Source organism: Prinia subflava, chromosome 6, assembly GCF_021018805.1.
Source record: "Prinia subflava isolate CZ2003 ecotype Zambia chromosome 6, Cam_Psub_1.2, whole genome shotgun sequence".
Lineage (NCBI taxonomy): Eukaryota > Metazoa > Chordata > Aves > Passeriformes > Cisticolidae > Prinia > Prinia subflava.
In genome coordinates this window covers 1,275,970-1,297,745 of record NC_086252.1, presented here as the reverse complement: position 1 = coordinate 1,297,745, position 21,776 = coordinate 1,275,970, and the positions used below count along the sequence as shown (strand labels likewise).

Genomic DNA, 21,776 nt, shown 5'->3' with positions numbered 1-21,776 from the left:
GTAAAGAGCATCCTCTGTGTCTCACTCACATGGGGTTTTCTCTAAGCTGTAAGCAGCACAGCCTCAAGGACATTTTGTGTCCAACACTAACCAATTCTAAAGGAACACAATGTCACATGGGGCAGGGCACTTCACTTGGCTTTTGTAGAATCCAAATCAGGCTGCTCTGAGGCTGCTGTGCAAGTGCAAGTTCTCTTCACGGTTTAGTTAGACAAAACAATCCTTTTCCAATCTGAGAACCAAAGACATCGTTACAGCTTCAGGCCCAGAAAGTCTAAACAACAGGGAATTGAGGAGAGCAGACTGGGAGGATGGGACTTCATAACCTGAAGCTGTAATTGGACAATTAACCCCAATATGTAAATGGACCAAACACTTATAAAAGTGAAAAATCATGGCACGCCATCCATCTTGAGTGAAGTCTCAGCCAGGCTCTTGTACTGCCCAGGGTGTATCCTCTGAAGACCTTGTTAATAAATACTGACTTTATTCCTTTAGCACTGTCTAGCCTCTGTTCTAGGTAACCTCTCAAGGCATCAGTAGGAGGGCTCTGGGGGTTCTGTTTTATTCAGCTTTGAAGGTGGAATTGAGGTTCGAATTTAGGCAGTAGAGTGGTGATAAAATCTTCAAAGATTATCACCAGAGAGTAAAATTGGTGCAGCTCTTGTGTCTGCTCCTTTCTGGTGGAATGCTTCACCTCACGGCTGTTCTTATGAATGAAATCCATACCTGCTTAATGAGTCTGGTGGTATGTGCCCAATATTTTTTCCCCCCTACTCTTGTCTGCATATAAATCACTCAGGTGATGCTTCTGACACATCCTATGGCTATATTTAATAATAAATGCATGTGTTTTCTTAAGCTAATTATCTCTGCCACCCATGAAATTCAGATTAAGCTTCTGCTTCTGAAGAAAAACATGTTTTAAACTGCACACTTTGAAGGTTTGTTGTTGTTGTCTTTCAGTTCTGTTTCTCTTGCTTGCGTGGCAACATAAGGATATTTTCTAACTGAGCACCTCTTTGTGAGGTAAAAGCGAGGCCCATGGTGATTATATCCAGTCAAATAGCAGGACTGGAGCTGGAAATATACATTATATGCAAGTGTGCTGAGAGGCACTGAGAGAATCTGGTAAACAAAGCTGCCAATATGTTGCATCTTGAACACTTTAACAATTAATTTGATTGGTTTTTTCCCCTTTCTTTGTCTGACAACACTCACAAGGGTTCATGATTTTTCAGTGATAAAGCTCCTGAAACTTTCTTTTCATTTTTGTGAAAATACAGGATAAAGGCACATTTAAGACAGCATTTCTCAGAACAGATGAGCTCCCAAGGGGCTCAGTTTCTTAGGGCTGCCAGATGATAAAGGAAGAAACTCGTTTTGATGAAAGGATTTGGAGAACCTGAATGAATAATAGCAACCAGTATGTATGGAAGCAGGAATGTTTTTCTCTGGCTTTTGACCACGGATGAATATCTTAAAGCTTGTCATCAAGATAAGTAGTTTGAAACTGTATTAATGATTAAAGTGAAAGGAGACTGTGGGAGGCAGAAGAGGGAGAAGAAGGGAATTCATACAGTGCTGTGGGTGGCTTTTTTCTTTTCAAGAGCTTCATAAAACAGAAAGGTGATAAATACAGGGTAAGGACAGAAGGGTTGAAAGATTCTGGTGGAAAGAAGAAAACGTGGTTTGACATTTACACAACATCCACAGAGCTGGGCTGGAGAGTAGGAATGCACAGCACATCTGAACGGCAAGAGCAACAATCTACCTTAATTTGAGCCTTTAGGCATGTCAAATTGTACCAAGAATTGTGTTCCAAATATTGGGATAAATGGAGCCATAACTGAAAGAAAGCTGATAGGATGAAGCAGACAGTGAAGGCAGCTCAGAATGGGAGCTGTAAAGTAACAGGAAAGGATAGTGGAGGCAGATAATTGGCAAGTTTGAAATGGAGAAATGAAGAAAAGTTCCATGAAGTAGTCTTTTGTCATTAATTTCTTGTCACAGGGTGAATCAGAAAGGGGAAGTATATATATTTTTTTCTTTACATCCCTTGGCATTAGTAGAACTCAAGTGAACAACTCTGCTTTTCCACCAGTCCCACCAGGGAGAGAATCCAGCCTGACATAAGTGATCTATTTAGTTTTCATATATCCTATTCTCCCAGTGGACTTCCTTTGTGGAGTTGAATAAAACCAAGAGAAAAGTAAAGTGTACTAATGTCAGATGTTGAAGGAAATATAAAGCAGTGGTTTTGAGATGTTTCTGTGTTTAATTGTGTAGAAGGCAACACTCTATTTGGCTTCTTGTAATACTGTGGGGTTTTAATGTTAATTGCGTGTGACTTTTCTAATTTACTGTGATTTTTTTTCAACCTTTTCTTTCATGTTTAGGCTTTCCTATGCATTGTTCCCAATGTTCTCTTCTTTTTTACTTAGTGAAACTCTACCAGCTTGTATTGGTGGTTAAACAGAGCATCATAAGCTACAGATCATCTTTAACCTTATTTCTATCCTGAAGTGTAATTTGAACAATTAACCTATTTGTGCAATGGAAAGTAATGCAGAAGAAGTGACATTAAGAGGGAAAGGTGTGCTGTTATTAAAACTGCTATCAGGTGAAGTTAGAATCTTCACAAATAACTGCTTTCATCTTTGAGCCTCCTCCTGTTACAATGAGCCCTGACCACTCCCATATGAGAGAAATCTTTTCATTAACTCTTTTGGGGACTGTCAGCAAGCACACTGCAGCTTTTCCTTTAGCAATATGGTACAGAGGATTATCTACCAAGCCTGAGTGTCTAATCTGCCTGCAGTTAAAGTATATGCTAGTGTGAAAAACACAGGCAGCAGTTTGTTCATGGTCTTTTATGGGTGTGTTCAAAATAAAACCCTGGTATAATAGGGTCAGATTCTAGCTCTGTTTTGTATATAAAAGGCCTGTGAGGAAGCCTTCCTGACTACATCTGAAATCTTAAACCTGGTGACAAGCAGATGTTACATGTGCACGCATTACATGAGTTTAGAGATGGCACTGGGTTCGAGATCAGGAGTGACTAGGAATGTCAGCTGCTCGAACTTTCTGCTTTATCTACACCATAGAAATCTCACCCAGCAGTTCCTGTGTGAGGCCCATCACTTCTAGTTAAGCTGGGATGCAATCTTTAGATGGTTACATGGATTCAAAACATAATGTGATGAAGGATGCAGATCAACACTTGCTAAATTTCATGGGGAATATACCTGAGTAACAAATGCAGCATCCATTTGTTTACATTTGACATATGACACGTCAGCCTTCAACAATCTGAAGAAGTGGTGGAGCAGCTTGTTTGCCTGAACAGCTCTAGTTTAACATGGCAATATTTACAGTGCTCTGCACCACCTGGGTTCAGTGCCTATGTGGGATCTCCCAGCTGTGCCTCAGAGCTGCACCCTTTGAAGGTGATCCCTTTGTTCATGGAGGCTGCGTCATTCCCAGCCTGAGCAAAACCTGCCTGGGCTTCATTGAAGGTGATGTTGTCTGTAGCTGGAGGCAGTAAAACAGCTTTCAGCAGAGCCTCTTGTACTCCCTGCTTAAAAAGTCAGCTCTGTAGGTGCTCCAGGTGGATCAGGCAGTTTGCTGACTTTCCCTTCCTATGTAGGCTGCCTCTAAGCATACATAAGTTCAGCTTAAAGTTTACTTTAAGATAAAGTTCAGCTCTGTGTTTACTGAGTTTGTCCTTGATCCATTGTCATCACAATATCAGTATTGACAATCCTATTATTTGACATCCTTCCAGACAAGTATCATGGGATTTCTATTTTTTTCAGTCTTCAAAACTTGGCTTATCCTGAACAGCAAAATCACAAAAGTTAGCAAAATTCTGTGCAAGTGGAGGCGTGAAAATGTTAGAGCATCCCAGCTGACATTGCTTCCTGAGTTGCTGAGTTGCTTCCCAGCTGAGTTGCTTCCTGCAACTGTGTGGCACAGTTGTGTGAAGTGGGCATTTTCAGTAAAGCAATGACACATCTGGACTTGAGGTGCACAGTAGGTATTTGAATCTCTAGCTGAAGCTAAAAATGGCTCTGTACATGGCTGTGAAGTTCATACGTGTGACTATCAAAAAGGATTTGTTTAAAGACTTTTTGTCAGGGACTGTCCAATGTTACTGTGATGGAAGGAGAGTTCAAAACACCATTGATATTTATGCAGCAGCTTTTAAACTCTCTTGATCATTATAACTATCCTGGAGGGTCAGTAATGTTTAGTTTGTTGTGTAATTCTTCACATTTGGCATCATCCACTGAAGCTTTTTAGCTTGCAGCCACAGTAAACTACACCTGTGAACTTGTGAAAAATATTAAATTCAAAATATGTTTTTGCCATGAAGGGTTGAAAAATCAGAATCAGCTAAAAAATGAAAGGCTGCATTATAACAAGACTTGAAGTAGTTTCAAATCTGGATAGAAATCTTTTCCCTAAGTTAACCTGAGAGTGTCAAACTGAAGCACATTTAATTCTAGATGTGAAAATGAAGCATGAAGCCTTCAGAAAGGAGCAGGTTCTACTGACTTGAGAATGCTGCTGGAGTCCTCTTATTTACAAAATTCTTCCATTGCAGGGAATTGGTACCCTGTGATAACCATCTGATGAAGTGTGTCCAAAAAATTGTGTCTATGTGCCAGGTATGGTTTTTACCTGAACAGTTGTGTTAGATACTTGTAAATGAATTATATTTATTGAACAAGAAGAGCTTTTTGAGTGAGAGTACTCCATGTTACGTGTTTGGCGTTCGTTTTCTTACTCTCATTTCTTTTTACTTAGCAGGGTAGGGGGTACTAATGTTACTGCTGAGTTTGTTAATTTAATAGAAGTTAGAGGCACAGTCACTCAGGCAGCAACACATAATAAACAGCAAGACTGTAATAATCACATTGCTGTGTTAGGCATACATGGAAGAAAATGTGCAAAGAACAATGCCGTGGGTGGATCCCTCACAGGCTGCTGAGTTTTCTGTCAGAGCAATTAAAAAAAATCCATGGCAGACAGAGTTAAAAGAGTGGAACACAGAAATATCATCAGTGATGATGAGCTTGTGTGGGAGCATGCTGGACCAGGCTGGGAGGTGTTTTCTTAGGGAAGATGCATATGGTTTTAGGAGTCTGGCTCAGAGAAGAGAGATTTGTGTGAGGATTTGGAAGGGGCCAGCCTGCACTTGCTGCACTTGCCGTCTTTGTGGAGAGCAGCTCGTGTTTAAGGACATGTGGAAGTGTCTTTGGGAGAGAGCAGCGTGTCCTTGCTGTTTTAGCCCTGAGCTGGGGCTGCTTCCAGGCACCCTGCCCTGGCTGGGTCAGCCCCTGAGGGCTGTGCTCTCTGTGCTGGAGGCAGCAGCAATGTGGGTGTTTCTGCAGCGCAGGGGATGCAGTATCCTTTAGGAGGCACAACATCCACACCTTTTGCTCTGCAGCCACAACTCAGGGGTGGGGGGAAGCAGCTAAGCTCTGCCATCCTTGCCCTGGCAATTTGTAGCAGCTCTGTTAATTAGCAGAAGGCCAGGTGAAAGGTACCAGACTAGAGAAGTGATGAAGACCTAAATAGAGGTGTGTTTTCCCCATTTCTTGATTTGGGACATGTATTCCTAAAGATGTGTCTCAATAGGAGCATCTGAGAACAGACCACTTGCTGCTGACAAACACAATCTTCCACTGTGTTCTGAGGCACAGCAACATTTGGTAATCCTGTTTCTTCCAAAGCTCTTGATTCATGCAAAGTGTTTTGTGCTCCTCGTGAACTCAAGCCTCCCACCCTCCAGGGAGGGAGAGAATGCTGTAGGTCCACAGTGAGACTGGGAGAGAGATATCTGATTGCTAAGGATCTAATATAAATTTCTAATCGATAGGAAAAGTCTTTGTGCATTTTCATAATCTTAATAATTGAGTGTGAAGGTATTTTTAGTCTGAACAGAATATTTTTCAGCACCACCTATTTCTGTACATTTTCCTCTTTGGAGTGCTGAACAAATGGAGCTAATGCTTAATGGAGAATCACTCTCAATTTGGGCCTGTAAAAGGGGAATCTATCTTGTCACTATCTGTGAGTGACTTCACTGAACTATTTACTGTTTTGATAGATAATCTTGTATTGATTTAGTGCTGAGGAGATGGTATACAGCAACATGGGTGACTCAGGCATAAAAATCCAATGTCATTCCAAAGGCCCTTGCTGGCTGAGGAGCAATGGTGAGCTTTGCTGTCAGAAGGGATCATCAGAGTTTTACCCTTAAGGTGCTGTGCAACATGAAATATGTCCAGTGCCACAGGGGGGGTGGTGACCATCACACCAAACCCTGCCCCTACTGCAATCACTTTCTCCAGGAGTGCTGTCCCTGGCTTACAACCATGGGTGCACCTTGCCTGTTTCCCCTGAGCTGGCTGCACACCAGTGAGTGGGTTTTCACTGCAAAGCCTTAGCTCAGAGGCTGTTCCCATCACAGACTGTCCCTGCTGGAGTTGCACAGCCCATCAGGTTTGTTAGCTCCTGCTGAGGAAGTGTGGCAATGTGCTGTGTGTCCCTGCTGATCGGAGCCCTCACTGGAGTTTTGCAGTGTTTGAAGGATGTGGTGATAAAGGAAACCTGCTAGAAGAGAAAGATTTAAGGAAAGGATCACCAAGCAAAAAGGATCACCACTATAATTTAATAAGATAAATTCTGTGATGAGTTGCATCAGTGTAGTTCTTGATGAGCTCTGTCTCATATTTGGCTGAGTTGATGCTGTGCTTCCACAGGAGGAAAAGGTAAAACCAAATAAAAGGTTATTTTAAGCCACCAGGTGCCTCATTTCAATGCAAAAGGACTGAGGTGAATTCTCCCTGCTGCCTCAGAGCAGGGGTGTGTGTGAGAGACAGCCCCACGCCGTACACCGAGCCCTGCTGGCCTGGAACGTGGTGTGACAACAGAGCCTGTCCCAAACTCGTGCTGTCACTTCAGACAGATAACCAGGAGGTCTGTTCCTTCTCACATACCATGCATTTAGCATGCCACACCAGTAAAATCTCATTGTCTTGTATTCAGTTAGGATATATTTCTGTCTGCGCTTCAATTACTGGTTCTAAGCAGCTCTGGAAAGATGTCCACATCCTCAAAATACTTAAAGATTGAACTCCTATTTTACCTAGAAGTTTCTTAAAAGTCTAGTGTGGAAAATAAAAGCTGGAAGTGTAGAACAGCATTATTTTTGATCCCAGTGTTTGCAGAATTCTAAGCTGTGGAAAAAATAGACAGTATTGGCTAAAGAAGAGGCAGCAGGAAACAAAACACTCTTTTAACATCCCCACGATGTTATTCTAACAATAATATAAGAAGGGAAAATAAAACAAAACTAAAGTTTCCTTTTTTTTTTCTGTGTGTCAGTGCTTGCTTTGTAGTGAACCAGAAGTTCAAAGGGGACCAGTTTCCCATAAACCAGCCAGCAGTGCTCCAGTTAAAGCCTTTACATTTTTCTGGATAAACATAAATGTGATTCTTCTATCGAAGTAGGTAATGTGTGTGTTATCCATACAAATAGCACAAATGCATCATTGCTAAGCAACACTTAACAAGTTTCCTGTGTCATCCTCCTTTTATTTAGTACCTCTTACATTTGTTTCTCTTTCATCTCTGAAAGCACAGATCATTATATGCTATTTCTTAGATGTTGATATGAGAGAACCACTGTTGCTTTATGTCTTAGAATCAGTGAAATACTTTGCCATCCAGAAACATCCATGTTTTCCTTTTTGGTGATGATCTTCTGAATTTTTGTGTGGCTTCCTGAGGAAGGTGACTTTTAATGACAATTTCAGCTGAAAGAATTGCCTAGCTTGTTATCTATTGAGGAAGTGCAAAGTTTTGAGAAGAGCAGAAGAACCTGCTAACCAGGCCATGAAAGTATCTCTTGTAAACAGGGTACATCTTTCATTATTAATAGGAGGGGAATTTATTTCCTGGCCTCCTCTAGTACGCTTCCTCTCCTCTATTTTATCTAGCCTTACTTAAGCAAGGAAGCCAAGTACAGCTGTCAAACACCTAAAGCATTGAAAAAAGAGTTTGCTTTTCTGGTTGTAACTTAGAATTTTGTAATTTAATGTTAATTCAATAGAAATTTCAAGGGCTTTGTTCTAACATCAAGCAAAAATTATTTTACCAATCTACTAGTGTGTGTATATATACTTGTGTTAGTTCCAGATGTTTTGACATGCAAGGCATGGTTAAATTTAATGTCACTATACTCAATAACTTCAGAAAAGCACAGTGAAGTGTTAAAGGGAAGCATATTATTAGTAAGGCATACTTTGTAAATGTTACCTAGGGAAATACTTTGCTATTCAGTCACTTAGTACTTCAGGTGTATCTTGGAATATGGCTTCATTTCAAGAAATGAAATTATTCTGACAGAGTTAGTTTTGACAAATATTTCTTTCTCTTTTTCAAAGACTCTGTAAAAATATTCAGCTCTATCATTAGTTTTAATTTAATTTGGCTCTACCATTGACTTGCAGACATGCCATCTAATGATGTGAACGGCTTCCAAGGAAGTTTAAAAGATTCTGCCCAATAATATGGCAGCTATTTTGTCTAGAGAACTACTAGTAAAGAGTTTGGTGGGGTTTTTGGTGGGGGTTTTTTTTGTTTGTTTTTTGTTTTGGTTTGGTTTTGGTTTTTGTTTTGGTTGGTTGGTTTTGGTTTGGGGGTTTTTTGTTTGTTTTTGTTTTGGGGTTTTTTATGTTTGTTTTTGGTTTTTTGTTTGTGGCTTTTGTTGTTGTTTTGTTTAGGGTTTTTTTGTTTTGTTTTGTTTGTTTGTTTGTTTGTTTGTTTTGTGGGGGGGGTTTCAGGTTATAAATATTTTTCTTTGTTATAACACAGTTTAGTTTAAGTTTATATTAAAATGTTAAGGAAATGCATTCCAACCAGGGCACTTCCTAATACTCTCAACATTCTTATGGCTGGAAGATCTAATTTTAAAAAGCATTTATCTTTCAGCATGGAGCAAGTTGTTTCTCTACTGAGGTATTTTGGGACTTGTCGGAGACTGGAGGGTGCCCGTTGTTGGGTGGCAGCAGTGCCCAAACCTCCTCTGGCTGCAAACAGGGAAGGTGACATTGGCTCTCATTTAGAGACAAAAGCTGAGCTCTCACTGGTGTTTCCTTCAGTCTTGTCTGCTCTTGCTTTCTCCTGCTGAAAAGCAAGATTTGTCATCTTAGTTAAGCAAGCCAAGCTTCAGGGTCTTCCCTATTAGCACACTGCTTTCTGTCCTGATGCCTCTGTGCTGTGGAAGAGCTGCAGATGTTCCATTTCAACTAGAAGAAACATTAACATCAGCCTAATTCTGAGATCTGCCTCAGAGTCTTTAGTGTTGTGCTGTGTTAATTTGTCCTCTTCCAGAGGAGCAGCTATCCCTCTGCCTGAGCAGGAGGGCTGGGGCATTTCTCCAGCTGCCCAAGGAAAAGGCACTTTGGTGCTCCTGTGCCAGTGCTGGCTCAAGAGTATGGATCAAACAACAGCTCCTGCTGGCTCTTGTGCTCTGCTGACACCCCTTTCTTCACTATCCAAATACAAAATCTACCTTCAGGGAGGGCAGAATCTGAGCAATCCTCTTCTCCAGCACAGTAATAAGTGTGGAGACTCCCAGTGTCTTGTTTAGAGGATCTGTTATGGGTTTTATTGAGGGTTTTTATTTCTTCCCCTTTTAAGAGCTAGAAACCCTGCTTATAATTCAAGTTGCTGGTACATCTGACAGAAGATGGATATGAAACCCTATCACCAATCTATACACAATTAATTAACAATTTATTGTGACACTCTGGCATTCTGTCTGCATTACCCACCATTAGATATTCATTCAGAATGAAGGAAAGTGACCTGGAAAGACAAAAATTAGCAGATTTGGTAAAAACATAGAAAACTTACCAACACCCAATTTACTAAAGCAGAGCCTGTGTCTCCTATGCATGTAAGAATAATAAGGATTAATTTTCTCAAGAATTTCACATTATTCACCTATTTTGAAGTGAAAATATTTAATGGGATGTTAATAATTCGTAATGTTACCAAAAATAAGCTACTACCTTATCACTACAAAGCCTATTTTTTTCTTCAAAGACATTAAACCTCTTTTCAATAACAAGAATTACACTTCCAGTAATGTTTATCTGAAACCTTTGAAAGCATGAAGGTAATGTTCAGGAAGAAGTCAGTTCAAAACAAAAGCAGCTTTAATCTGCTTTGTTTCTGTCATCTGGGAGCAGCGTGGCAGTGGGTGGCTGGAACAGAGGCACCTGTTGGTGAAGGGACCACCAGGTTCCTTTGTGCCCAAAGTCATTTGCTTTCAACTGCTCAGCACTTACAGAAGCCCAGACAATCCTGTATCACCTTTTCATGAATAAGGATGAAAATCATAATCCAACCCCCCTGCTGAACAGGGGACTTGAACTGGGGTTTATACTCTAAAACCCTTTGTCTCTGCATAAATATACTCCTGATATTAATGTGTGCTAGGCTTGCCACTCAGCTGGCTGTGTCCTTCCATGGACACCCCTGTGGTCTGAGCAAAGCCTTCCTATGAGCCAAGCTTTAAATGAAGCTGTCATTGGAAGTTTATGGTACCACTGAAAGTTGGAAAAACAAATTGCCATCACGAGCTCTGCTTCAAAGAAAGGCATAGCTGCTCAAGTGCAATAAAACACTGAGGAGCAATCTATTTAAAGTGCAGCCTGTGATGTTCTTCCGTGGTGAGAACGTCTGGGACAGCTCTCCAGCTGGTGGGAGCTGGCAATGCCTCCCTTGCTTAGGCAGGGGTGTGCAATTTTGCTGCAGCTGGGGAGGAGCACAGCTCTGCAGTTGGAACATGCTTTTTCATGTACAGAAAAAAGTTGATTCCAATCCCAAGTTACCAGTGAAAGTGTGGGAAGATGTTTCTTTTCTCCTTTTGACGAGGTTTCCTGCATGTTCAGAGCAGAATAAAATGGCTTTGTTTTCTGATTTCAGTAAGTGCTCTGGTGCTCTGGTATGTTCTTGCAACCCAGCCCAGGTGGGGAGGGGTTGCTTGGAGAAGCTCTCCAGTGTGGAACCTTGCCTGGCTATCTCCAGGCAGAAAGCTTCTAAGCTGAGCACAATGACCAGAGTAAGGTAAATTGAATGGCTCAGTTCTTCTTAAATATTAAAAGGAAGACAACAGAAAGCAGTTTATTTTTTGGGCTACGTGCAGCTCAAAATTTATTACTTAAGGATAAAAGGAGGAGAGTGGGGTGGGGAAGGTTATCTCCTCCCTGCAGGCAGGTGGAAGATGATTTGATGTGTGGCACTCCAGTCTCCAGGCCCCCTGCAGCAAATTGATTGTCTCTTGGCTGCTGCTGGTTTTCCACCTTGTCACCTTCCTTGGGTTCTCATCTCCTCTCCTGTCAGTGGCAGCCTCCTTCCATGACTTACTGGGAGCAGGGAAGGTAACAACTTTCACAACCAACACATCTTTGCTGTCTTACTGAGGCTCCCTTGCACCTCACGTGTTGGTAATATAAGCCACCAGTCGTCTTCTGAAATGCTCAAACTTTCCTTATTGTACACTCCTGCCATTTATTGACAGATGACCGAGATGTAAACAGCACTTCAAGTGTTGTTTTCCCTTCACTTTTATTGCTTCTGGTGACTTGCATACCCTTCAGCAGACGTGCTGGTCCTGAGTGGTATTAGAGAGTAGTTAAATTCTTGGCTAATGGAAAATCGAAATAAATAACACACTAGTAAAATTCATCATATTTTTCCCATTGTCCAAAGGAATCCGGCTATAGAACTGTCTAGGACCTGACTTAATGTCTAGCTGAAACTGTTTGTGTTTGGATTTTGCATGGAGTTATTATGGCTTAACTGCACTCCATAGTCTTTAACATTGCTCGAGAGATGGGAAATAAAAAGGCTCATTAACAATGAAGGCCTTCAGGAAAGCAAAAACTTAGCATGAAATCTATAATTCCTCAATCTGGACTTCTGATCCTAAACTAGAAGGTAATTTTTCAGGTTGAGAAATAAGGAAAAAGGTAAAAGGGGGGGCTGAGAGGGTGTAACTTTGAAACAATACTAAGATTCAGGTGGCACTTTGTTTAGCTTTAGAGATGCAAATGTAGTGAAATTGGGAACTTAGGGGTAGCTGTCCTATCTGAACTGGTGTGTTACTTGAGCATTGTTAAATGGATGGCTGAGCCCTCTTTCTTTCACGGGTTTAATGTTGTATCTTAACTTGCTGGTGAAAGGCAGTTAAAAGCCTCGTAGGCAGGTATTAGAGAGCACCACAAGTAGAAACTCTTGCAGAATGTCACTTCCAGCATCATGATTCAGTAGTTTCTGAGGAATGTTTATTCAGCCCATATATCCTGCATTGCAAGCAGAAGTGTTGTGTTTGGCTCCCAAAGCTGTGTATTTAACTTAGTCCTGCCAAGACACAGCCACTGGGTGTTTTGTGTAGTTTTTCTTCTTAATCTTTTCCCTCTCTTCTCTTCAAAGGGCAGGTGAGTTAGCGTCTCTCACCCTTATTCACAACATCTTAAAAATGTCCATACTCACATCTTGCTTGGCATCCATTGCTGTTGCAACTACAGGATCTCTCTCATGGCTTCCTTTTCCCCCTGTGCAAGCCACCTCTGCTGCTCTCAGCTCTTCCCATATGCATTCCTGGGATTTATTGTCTATACCTTTACATCACTCAAAAGCATTGCCTGATGCTTGTGTGTTAGAAGTTCATCCCCTTGCAGGAGGAAGCTCTTCCTGTGCTTTGGGTCTGGTTTGGAGGTCACTGCAGCCTGACCTTCAGGTCTGAGCTCAGGGAGGGCTGGGAGGGAAGGCGATGCTCTGGCACAGAAGGCCTGGGGAGTTAAGCACAGGAAGGCAAAAGCCAGCCCTGTCCTAGGGTGATCCTGGCATGAGCACGTCTAGCTGGATTTCCATGAACTCCCAGAAGCTCTAGAGGGGCTCCCGGGAGCACCTGTGGGAGAAATAAATGCCAGCTGTCTCTTTAGGGTGAAAGCCAAGAGGTACCTATGTATTAGTACTGGCTAAGTATGTGTTTGAGGGCTGTCCAAAGAACCATTGAGCCTCTGGTGGTTCTCTAGCACCTGAGCCCTCTGTGACTGTGTGTGACTGTCTGGCACAGAGAGGAAAAGCAAACTGGACATCTTGCTACCACGGGAAACACCCAGTTAACCATTTACCAGGGAGATGCAGATCCTGAGCCTCCCCTGAAAGCAGTGTTTACTTGCTGCTGTTCCCAGCATTAGAAATGCAAAGGTCTGTTCTGTGTATTTTATGCAAAGCAGATTGAAGTCAACATCACACTTCATTTGGCTCCCAGCAGTTGAAGAGAGAAAGCTCATAGAAATATAAACACATTTGTTTTGGAGTATTTTTCAACAGGGGATATCAAGCACCTGAGGAAAGTAGTGGATTTGGGCACTGGACACATTTAGGATGAAAAAGTTACTACCTGTTCCAAGCTGCAGTTTTTGCAGATGTTCAACAAGCAGTTACACACACACAATCTTCAATACCTGCAGGGCTGAAAAAGGCGCAACACAGTTCACTCCCAACCTATAAAGGGGCTACCACAGAGGTGTTGTCACCCAGACTTCTACACTGTAAATTCCCTGGTTCTGTTCACAGACAGAAAGGAGGATTTTCTGTCCTGTGTTCAGCAGCAAAGTACTTGCAGGAATTTCACAGGTCTGTGCTAGTGAAAACCTCACTGACAATGTATTTGAAGGTGTTTGCTAATGTCTTCTGTTAATTGTTACAAGAGCTTCAAGTTCTGAAAATGGGCACTCATGGTTTGCAGCCTGTGAAACTCCATTTCATAAGAAAATGTCATTTTCCTTGTAAAGAGCTGAAAGCTCCTTCTCTGGTTATTTCTGCTAGGTACAAATTGTGCAGTTTGTGGGATTCTCACCGTTGTGAATAAGTATGTGATACCCTAAAAGATCCGTGCTGCTGCCTGCAGAGACAAAGCTGAGCAGTCTTCTGCTCATCCATTGGTACCAGTTTCCCAGTCTTGCTCATCAGGGAGGAATCCTTTCTTTGATCTTCCTTTCCTAGCTGAGGTACCTGTAGAAGCTCCTGTTGTTCTTTGCATCCCTTGTCAGGTTCAGCTCCAGCTGTGCCTTGGCCTTCCTCAACTTTACTCATAAAGTCACAAGAGGCACCTTCTTTCTGAGACACATCTGTCACTGAGCTTTGTCCTTTTCATTTGCTCTGCTCCCCCCGGCAGGTTCTGTTTTCTTGCTGAAATGTAGATTATTTCTGATAACAGCCCCTGTAATAATGGTGATTCCATATGTGCTATAATGTCTTCCAGAGACAAATGCCATTGGCTCTGTGCAAGTCCCTTCACCTCTTTCCTCACTGCATTGGTGGGACTGTTGAGGGTCCTGCATGTGCAGAGCTCACTGTGAATTGGTCTGTGCTGTTCCTGTCCTCAAGTGCAGGACAAATACTGAGTGCAGGTGGCAGGCTGCTGTTGTCTGATTTCACAGTCTGGTTTGTTCTTTGCATGACAAGCTTCAGCTTTGGATTTTTATAGCTGTTAAGGGGCTTAGGTAATCAAAAGCAATTGTTGAACAAAACTTGTTTGATTCTGATAGAAGATCCATGGAAAAAAGAAAGTTATCTATTATCTGCATTTGCATGAGGAGTAAAGCATGGCTGTCCTCTGCTGGCTCCATTCCCTGTGCCAGTTTCCTCTAGCCTGAGAAAGGGTTGCCACATCTCAGTTTTCAGAGATACAGTCTGGTCTACCAAACTACATCCCTGACTAGACCTCCCATTTGCAGGGCAAAAATCACTCAGCAGGGAGAGAACACCTCTGCTTTAAACCCCAGAGTAGGTGCTGTCCATTCTGTCAAGTACAGGTTTAGCCATAAAGGTGTTTTGGCTCCTGTAGGATGACCAGCAGTGCTTGCTTAGAATTGCAGGGAAGTTTAAAATCTTTTATTTTTCTGTTTTGCTCCCCTCAACACTCTGTAACAATCTCACTCCCACCCTCTCACACATCTGGCAGATAACAGTAACAACCTCAATGCCAAACTGAAATCACAATGCTTTCTTCCTCTCCTGACTGCTTCAGCCAAGCTGCCATCTCACAGGCTAAGAAACTTCCCACCTCCAGCTTGTCAGCACACGGTGGTGCCTCACCAGCCAATTGTGTTAACACAAAACAATCTTTAGAAACAGGACCTGTAGATTATTTTCGCAGTGAAAATCATTAGCAAGGATAATCAACTAAGACTGTGGTGATGAATAGCGCTGCACTACTGATCAGTGTAATAAAGAACAGAAGCCACTAATTACAGATAGCAAGCCTTGAAGCCAGTGAGAAATTTAATTTAACATTGCTACGCAGACTCCACCAGGCTTTGCAATTTTCAACTTTGCAATTATCATAATACAGTCTTGCCACAGATGATGTTTCTGGGAGCATTCCAGGAACAAGGATGGGTGTCCATCAGAATAAAAGGGTTTGTGATCTGTCAATTACAGCATCTTGAGAGAATAGTGCAAAAACTCCTCAAAGCCAGGTGCTTGGCTTCTGTGGTCCCCAAATGGGTGCAGAACTTGGATCCATTTCCATGAGCTCCAAAGGTCTCAATATCTCTGTGTTGTTTCTAAAGCAGCACCCTGATGTTGTCAGAGATGTTAGATGCACACTTTCTCTTTAAAGGCATCTCAAAACATCTGGGTTCACTGTGTCAAGCACTCTTTTCACTTAGCTTGTGCCACAGTCCAGCACATTAAAATGAGAGATCCTGAGCAATACAGAGTGATGGGGACCAAGCTCATCATCCCCAGGTGCAAATACAGCCAACTGTGTTTGACACTGGGACTGTGAGGCAGCCTTCAGCTGCAGCCAGGTGTTGCATTTCAGACCCTGGAAGAGGCTGCAGGAATTAAATGTGTGTGTCAGTCCCCAAAGCAATGGGCTGCTTCCTCAAATTAAGGCAGACCACATCTCCTGTCAGCTCTCCAGCCTTCCTTTCACGTGCACTCGAGTAACACGCTGGGGGAAGGAGGAAGCAATGGGGGTTACTAGTTTTGCATCTATTTCATCATGGGTTTGGAAAGCTTTTTTAAAGCCCCCTGCACATTATCTTTGATTACAGAATGCAGTGATTATGAATGGTGCCCTGAATATGTGCTGTCTTGTGTACAGATTAGCTTTGCTTTAGGAGCTGCAGGATTTTGGAGCTACATTAGCTGAGTGGAAGTGGAATAAGCAGGATTTTCAATAGCATGGCTGGTTTTTGACAGGGGTATTGATTGCTCTGCTGTAAGGTCCTCTGGTAAGGTAAAAATATCTGAAAGGAGAGGGGAAGAATAAAATAAAATAATCCCCAAAACACTTAAATTCTGGATAAAAATGAGGTGGGTAACAGTGTTCTTCATGTCCAGTCTGCAATGGATGAGCTTTAATATGTTTGTTACACAGACTGGAGGAAAGCTGTCTGTCTGAAAGGTGGAAGAGTCATTTTGAATAGCCAAGAGCTCACAAGGCTTTTTGAGGAGTCTTTTGAAATAAGGTAGACAAATGCCTGTCAGCAGTTGTGTGGATTAAAATGCTACTGCCTTGAGGTAAAGGAAGGGACTGTGTGGATTTGAGCCCACTCGTAGGTCTAGTTTGTATGTTTTTCTATTATTATTGTTCACATGAGCAATACTGGTTTTGCACCTGTTACGTAAAGCTCCAGCATGTTTCAGAATTTCTGTTTCAATTCCTGCATTCTCTAAGTTTGCCAAAATAACTATAACCCCAAAGCAGGGTGGGGGAAATTATCTGGAAGCACAGGCTGAAGCAAAACTGGGGCAAGTTAGATTAAAAGGAAAACCTGTGAAAGCTTACCCAGCCAAATGGCTGTGGGGAGTTGAGCTGAGTTGTGGCCAGGTGCTGTGTGACTCTTGTGCTGCTTCTGTTTGCACTGAACATTTTGATTTTATGCACTTCAGTGCAGAGACTGGTAGTTGGGGCTCAGGAGCTGTCTATTACTATGTGGGTTTTTTTCAGGGCTTTGTACAGAGGAGCTAAACCTGTCATGGCCTCTGTTTGAGCCTGAGGATCAGATATAAATCCAGGGTCAAGGCAGTGCCTCACCACTTGTGTTTGCTTCCTTATTTAATCCATAGAACTAGTCAACAGTCCTGAATAAATAGATATGGTGAAGGAAAAAGTGCAGTGTTTGCATAACTCATCCCAGTCCTGTGCTTTCAGCAGGATCTCCTTGGGCTGGGAGTGAACACAGCAGAATTCCCACAATCTACACCTTTTTGTTAATCTGTAGAAACACTGTTTCTACAGGCTCCTGCTGGCACTTAGACTTTTTGAAAGGCAGTTTTGGGAGTGAGTCTATAGGAGGAATAAAAAATAGAAGGCTAATAATGTTCTCTATCTAAAAACTGATAATTCAATTAACTCCCAGGGTTCATTTGAATGGGAAAAAATTAATGTGGCTAGTCAAGAAAAGGTACAGACTGATGAAACGATTACCATTGCCATCCTGTGGTATTAAGGTAATAATACAAATGAGTTTAACCCTCATTAGAGCATGAAGAGAGCAAAAGGTTGTGGTGTACTTCTGTGGAGATGTATGATGATCCAAGGGAGAGCTACAATGTGAAAGCAGGTTAGTCCTCTGCTCAGTCTCAGGTGTCACTGTAGGGCTTGTACTGCAAACTCAACTTACTTAGGGGTATTTGTCACTTGTACAGTAAGAGAGCCACAGGTGAAGCTTTGACAAGTAACATTGCCATAATGATAATAGAGCAGGGATCGTGACTCCTGTTTTGTGCAGGAGTGCAATAATAGTGCAAAAATAATAATTGCAGCCTGAAATGTCTCTTTTGTCAACAAAAGTTTGTATGAGTTTTACTTATTACATGAGTGTAGCTATTGAAGGAGGGAACTGAGATCTCTTTAAATACTCAATTTATCTAGAACAGGTAATTAGGCTCACTCAGCTAAAATTAATACTCCTTTCAGAAACTTGTTTTGAGATATTTAACGTTGCTGGAATGAGCTGGATTAATCGTAGCAAATTGTCAATCAAGTTGTCTCACTGAAGCAAAAATAACCTGTAGGTTTCAGTCACTTCTGTTCTTTTTCAATGGAGATTTTAACACCTGTCTTCAAAACCTGAATGATAGTGAAATATGGGGTTTTAGATGAAGAAAATTAGATATTTCTGCCTGTAGAGGAAAAGGCCAGAGAAAGTGTTTGGTGTGGCTGATGGCAAAGGCACTGGCCTGGGAACTTCTGAACTGACATGCAGAAAGCATCAGAAGTTCTAATTTTGATTATACTGGCAAACTCGCATTATAAAGTAAGGAATGCAAGGTGTAATTTTAAATTGATATGTTCCCTTATGCTTAATAGTATCTATTGCCAAATAAAATGCACATCCCAATATAATCCTAGCAGAAGAGCACAGGTTATAAGAGAGCAGAGATGAAGCTTACCAAAGATGCATGTTGCAATAAATTTTCTTACGTATTTATTAAAGAAGAAAATTCCTAAATGTACCTCAAAGCAAAACATGCTCTGGCTAAATCTTACTTTTCATTATGTCTTAGAGCAATATTTCTAGTAAGGAAGTGTGTAGGAGACAAAACTGAGAAAATAAAACATTCAGGTAAATTCTGAGCAATGTCCTATGTGCATTGTTGTTTTCTTGAACACTTGAATATTTAAGAGGTTTTAAAAACGGTGTCTGGACTTTAAAATGAACCTGTTTTTAGCAGGTTTTGTAACAGCCAAGAGGTTAAATTCCCAAAAGATCTCCTTTTTGAAGGATACAGGACTCACTCTTTATTAGGAAGAGATGGTTTATGTTCTAGGGTCATACACCTCCATGGTTTGGGAAAGGGGGAAAGGTAACAGATTTCATGGTAACTGATGGGTTATTGTTTCATGATTATTTCGTGGTCCTCTTCCTGGGTATTGATCAAGGTGCATAGTTAAGGAATCATAAGAAACACTGAAAGAGGCAGTGAGAAAAAAAATAAATATGAGACTGTATAGATACATTTTTATGGGGTAAACCACAGCATTTCAACTCATATTAGGAAGAAAATTTAAAAATTGGCACAGGAAGAGTGATTTGATCCACAAAGAACTCCTAAACCCTGAGACTCTTGCCACCATCAGTAGCTCGTTCTTCGTGTTTGATGTGGCAAATTGAGACAGGAAAAATGAACTGGTTTTTGTCTTGCATGAGTAGATTATCCCCCAGCACATAATCAGGAAGCAGAAACATGCAGCCCTCCCTCAGCAAACATCCAACAGAGCCACAAGAAAATATGTAGATGTCACCTTGCTAATGCAGATGGGTGCAAATAACATAGCCTGGTTTAAAAATAAATAGGAAAATACATTCATGCAAGACAAGGATATTGTGCTTGAATGGACCAATCTGTGCTCAAAATACTTTTAGCAGCACCCTCAACCCCTAGGAGTGGAGTGTAGGCAGGCAGCAAGTATAAATACAATTGTGTCAATCACCTTTATTATCAGAATGTCATTTGAGATAACTGACTGAGAGAGACGTGGAAGAATTCCTGAAGTTCAAATATGAAATGGTTTCAAATAACACCTATCTGTGAAAATGTGTGCTAGATTTTCAGCTACACCAGGCATCTGCTGTTGACTTGCAAAAAACCCCACAGAGCATAATGGGAAGTATATGAAATAAAGTATTATTTTTCCTTGGCACCTTGTTATTTAACAGAAAGTGTTTCACTAAATTCAGCTGAAAAGATCATTGAATTGCTGTATCTCTGGAGAATCCATGTTGATTCAAAGAAATTCTAGATTATGATTTTCTTTTTCATTTTCTCTGTTTCTTTGAAAGGACTTTTAAAAGTGGGAAATTTTGTGGGGTTTGTGCTCTGGGTTTAAATTGCAATTAGATTCCATCTGGAGACTGCAAAACACAGCAGAACCCTTACAGGGAGAGTAGTTGCCTTGGCTTCTATTTTGAGACTCTTTAGCAATATTACCTTGTCACAACAGCTGTTCTGAGAGCTGGGATTGGTGTGAATTTCTCCTCCACTGCCTGGCAAGCTTTAAAGTTGTAATACATTTTTCGGTTCATTTTAGGTTCAGGTATCGCTGGGAGCAATCTCCACATTCGTCAAAAGAACAAGATGCAAAGATGGCAAAGCAGAACCCAGGAACTGATGTAAACTGCTCTCGGTTGGGAGCCTCAACTGGGACTTTAATGCAAAAGCACCAGGTAAAGAGAAGATCAGTTGCTAAATTTGCCAGAATAAATGTAAGAGGCACAAAGCTGCTGCCAAGTCGCGCTCTTTGCAGGCTGGGTAAGCTGGCAGGAGGCCTGAGGAAAGGTCTGAGTAAACAAGAAGCAATCCAGTACCTGTATCTTTTCTGTGATCTGTTAATCTGTGATCTCGTTTGGCAATAAAGCCTCTTGAAGCTACCAGGCCTTTGGGTGTACTCCTGGAATAATGATGTCCTCAGTTACAGAATGGAAAGCCACAGTAAATGGCTGGGCTAAGAAGGCAGAAAAGTGAAACTGAAGTGGCTGGGGTGGTGAATAACAGGGCCATTTGAGATGATTTTTCTAGTAATGTTGCCTAAAAATTTCTGCCACTGTTGGCTGGTTCTTGCTCTCTCATTGCCATTTGGTTGACTTACCCAGGGAATTTTCATACAAGAATGGTCCCTAGAGTGTTCTTTCAGGTGGTGATTTTAACCATAACCTTTAGAGGCTTTCTTAATTTCACAAATGATAGCTTAAAATCCAGCAAAAATATTTTTAGTGTCCTGTCTGGGAGTAGACTGCCCAGTCACTGAGATCCTTGAGAAGAACGAGTCGAGTGTTGGTGCCATTTTGGGAAACTCTTCTGTCCTCTGCCCCTCAGTGCTGGCTCAGGGTGCAAGAGGTGACAGCAGCTGCCAAGTGCCAAGGATGGCTGTGACCTGCTCAGCTCCTGGTGAGGGCCATGAGTGAGAGCCTGAGATTGGAGGCTTTCCAGGAAAACAGACAATGGCTTAAAAAGATGGTAATCCTAGCTCAAAAAGATGATGATAGAAAAACCACGTTTCAATTACAGATTCCTTTGCTTCTGAAGATGCCTGATTTTCAGGCCTCTCTTTCTGAACATGTAGACAAACTTCTCCCTGCTCACAGAGTGTAGGTGTCTGTTGTGAATCCAAGTTTCCTGCTCTGAGCATCCTTCCTAAGGCCTATCACCAGTCTCACAACAGGCAGCAGAGTATCTTGGGACATTTGTGCAGTTATTAATCCACTCAGCACTGCAGCCTGCTTGGTGCAGGGTTCAGATGAAATATTAGTGTGAGTCTAAGAGAAAAGGGAACATGCCTTCATCCTCGTTGGCAGCCTTGGCATCAATTGTTTTATTCCTGTAAATATTTGGAGATTTGATAGGACAAATCCCCTGTGTCCTGGTACCCACATACCTTTTATGGCCTTCTCTGAAAGCCATGTCTCAGTACCCCACAAAAACCCTGCTTGGGAAGGAGAGAATGTCACTGCATTACTGATACAGTAAATACCAGAGTCACGAGCTTTATAGAGAAGTAAGGGTTTCATTTATTGCTGCCTGACACAGGGGCAGACAGAGAATCAGAAATAGATCTGAGGTGTAGTCTGCATTTGTTTTCACCTTAGACTTTTCTTTAGCAGGTCTGTAACAGCAGCCAAGTCAGTGATGCCTGTGATTTAAAATATAAGTTGTGACTGTGC

The 21,776-nt window shown here is 41.7% G+C and overlaps 1 protein-coding gene across 2 annotated transcripts in view; it reads left to right on the top strand.

Moving 5' to 3' along the window:
- The window catches only part of LOC134551796 (uncharacterized), a 41,938-nt gene extending 21,528 nt beyond the window's left edge, over positions 1-20,410 (top strand). For both annotated transcript variants that reach the window (XR_010080689.1, XM_063399781.1), the window contains exon 3: positions 20,147-20,410. Coding sequence is in view for 1 of the 2 variants with exons in the window: in XM_063399781.1 (XP_063255851.1) it covers positions 20,147-20,227 (81 nt within the window). In the remaining variant the exon portion in view is untranslated. The remainder of the gene's footprint in view (positions 1-20,146) is intronic.
- Positions 20,411-21,776: the final 1,366 nt, after the last annotated feature.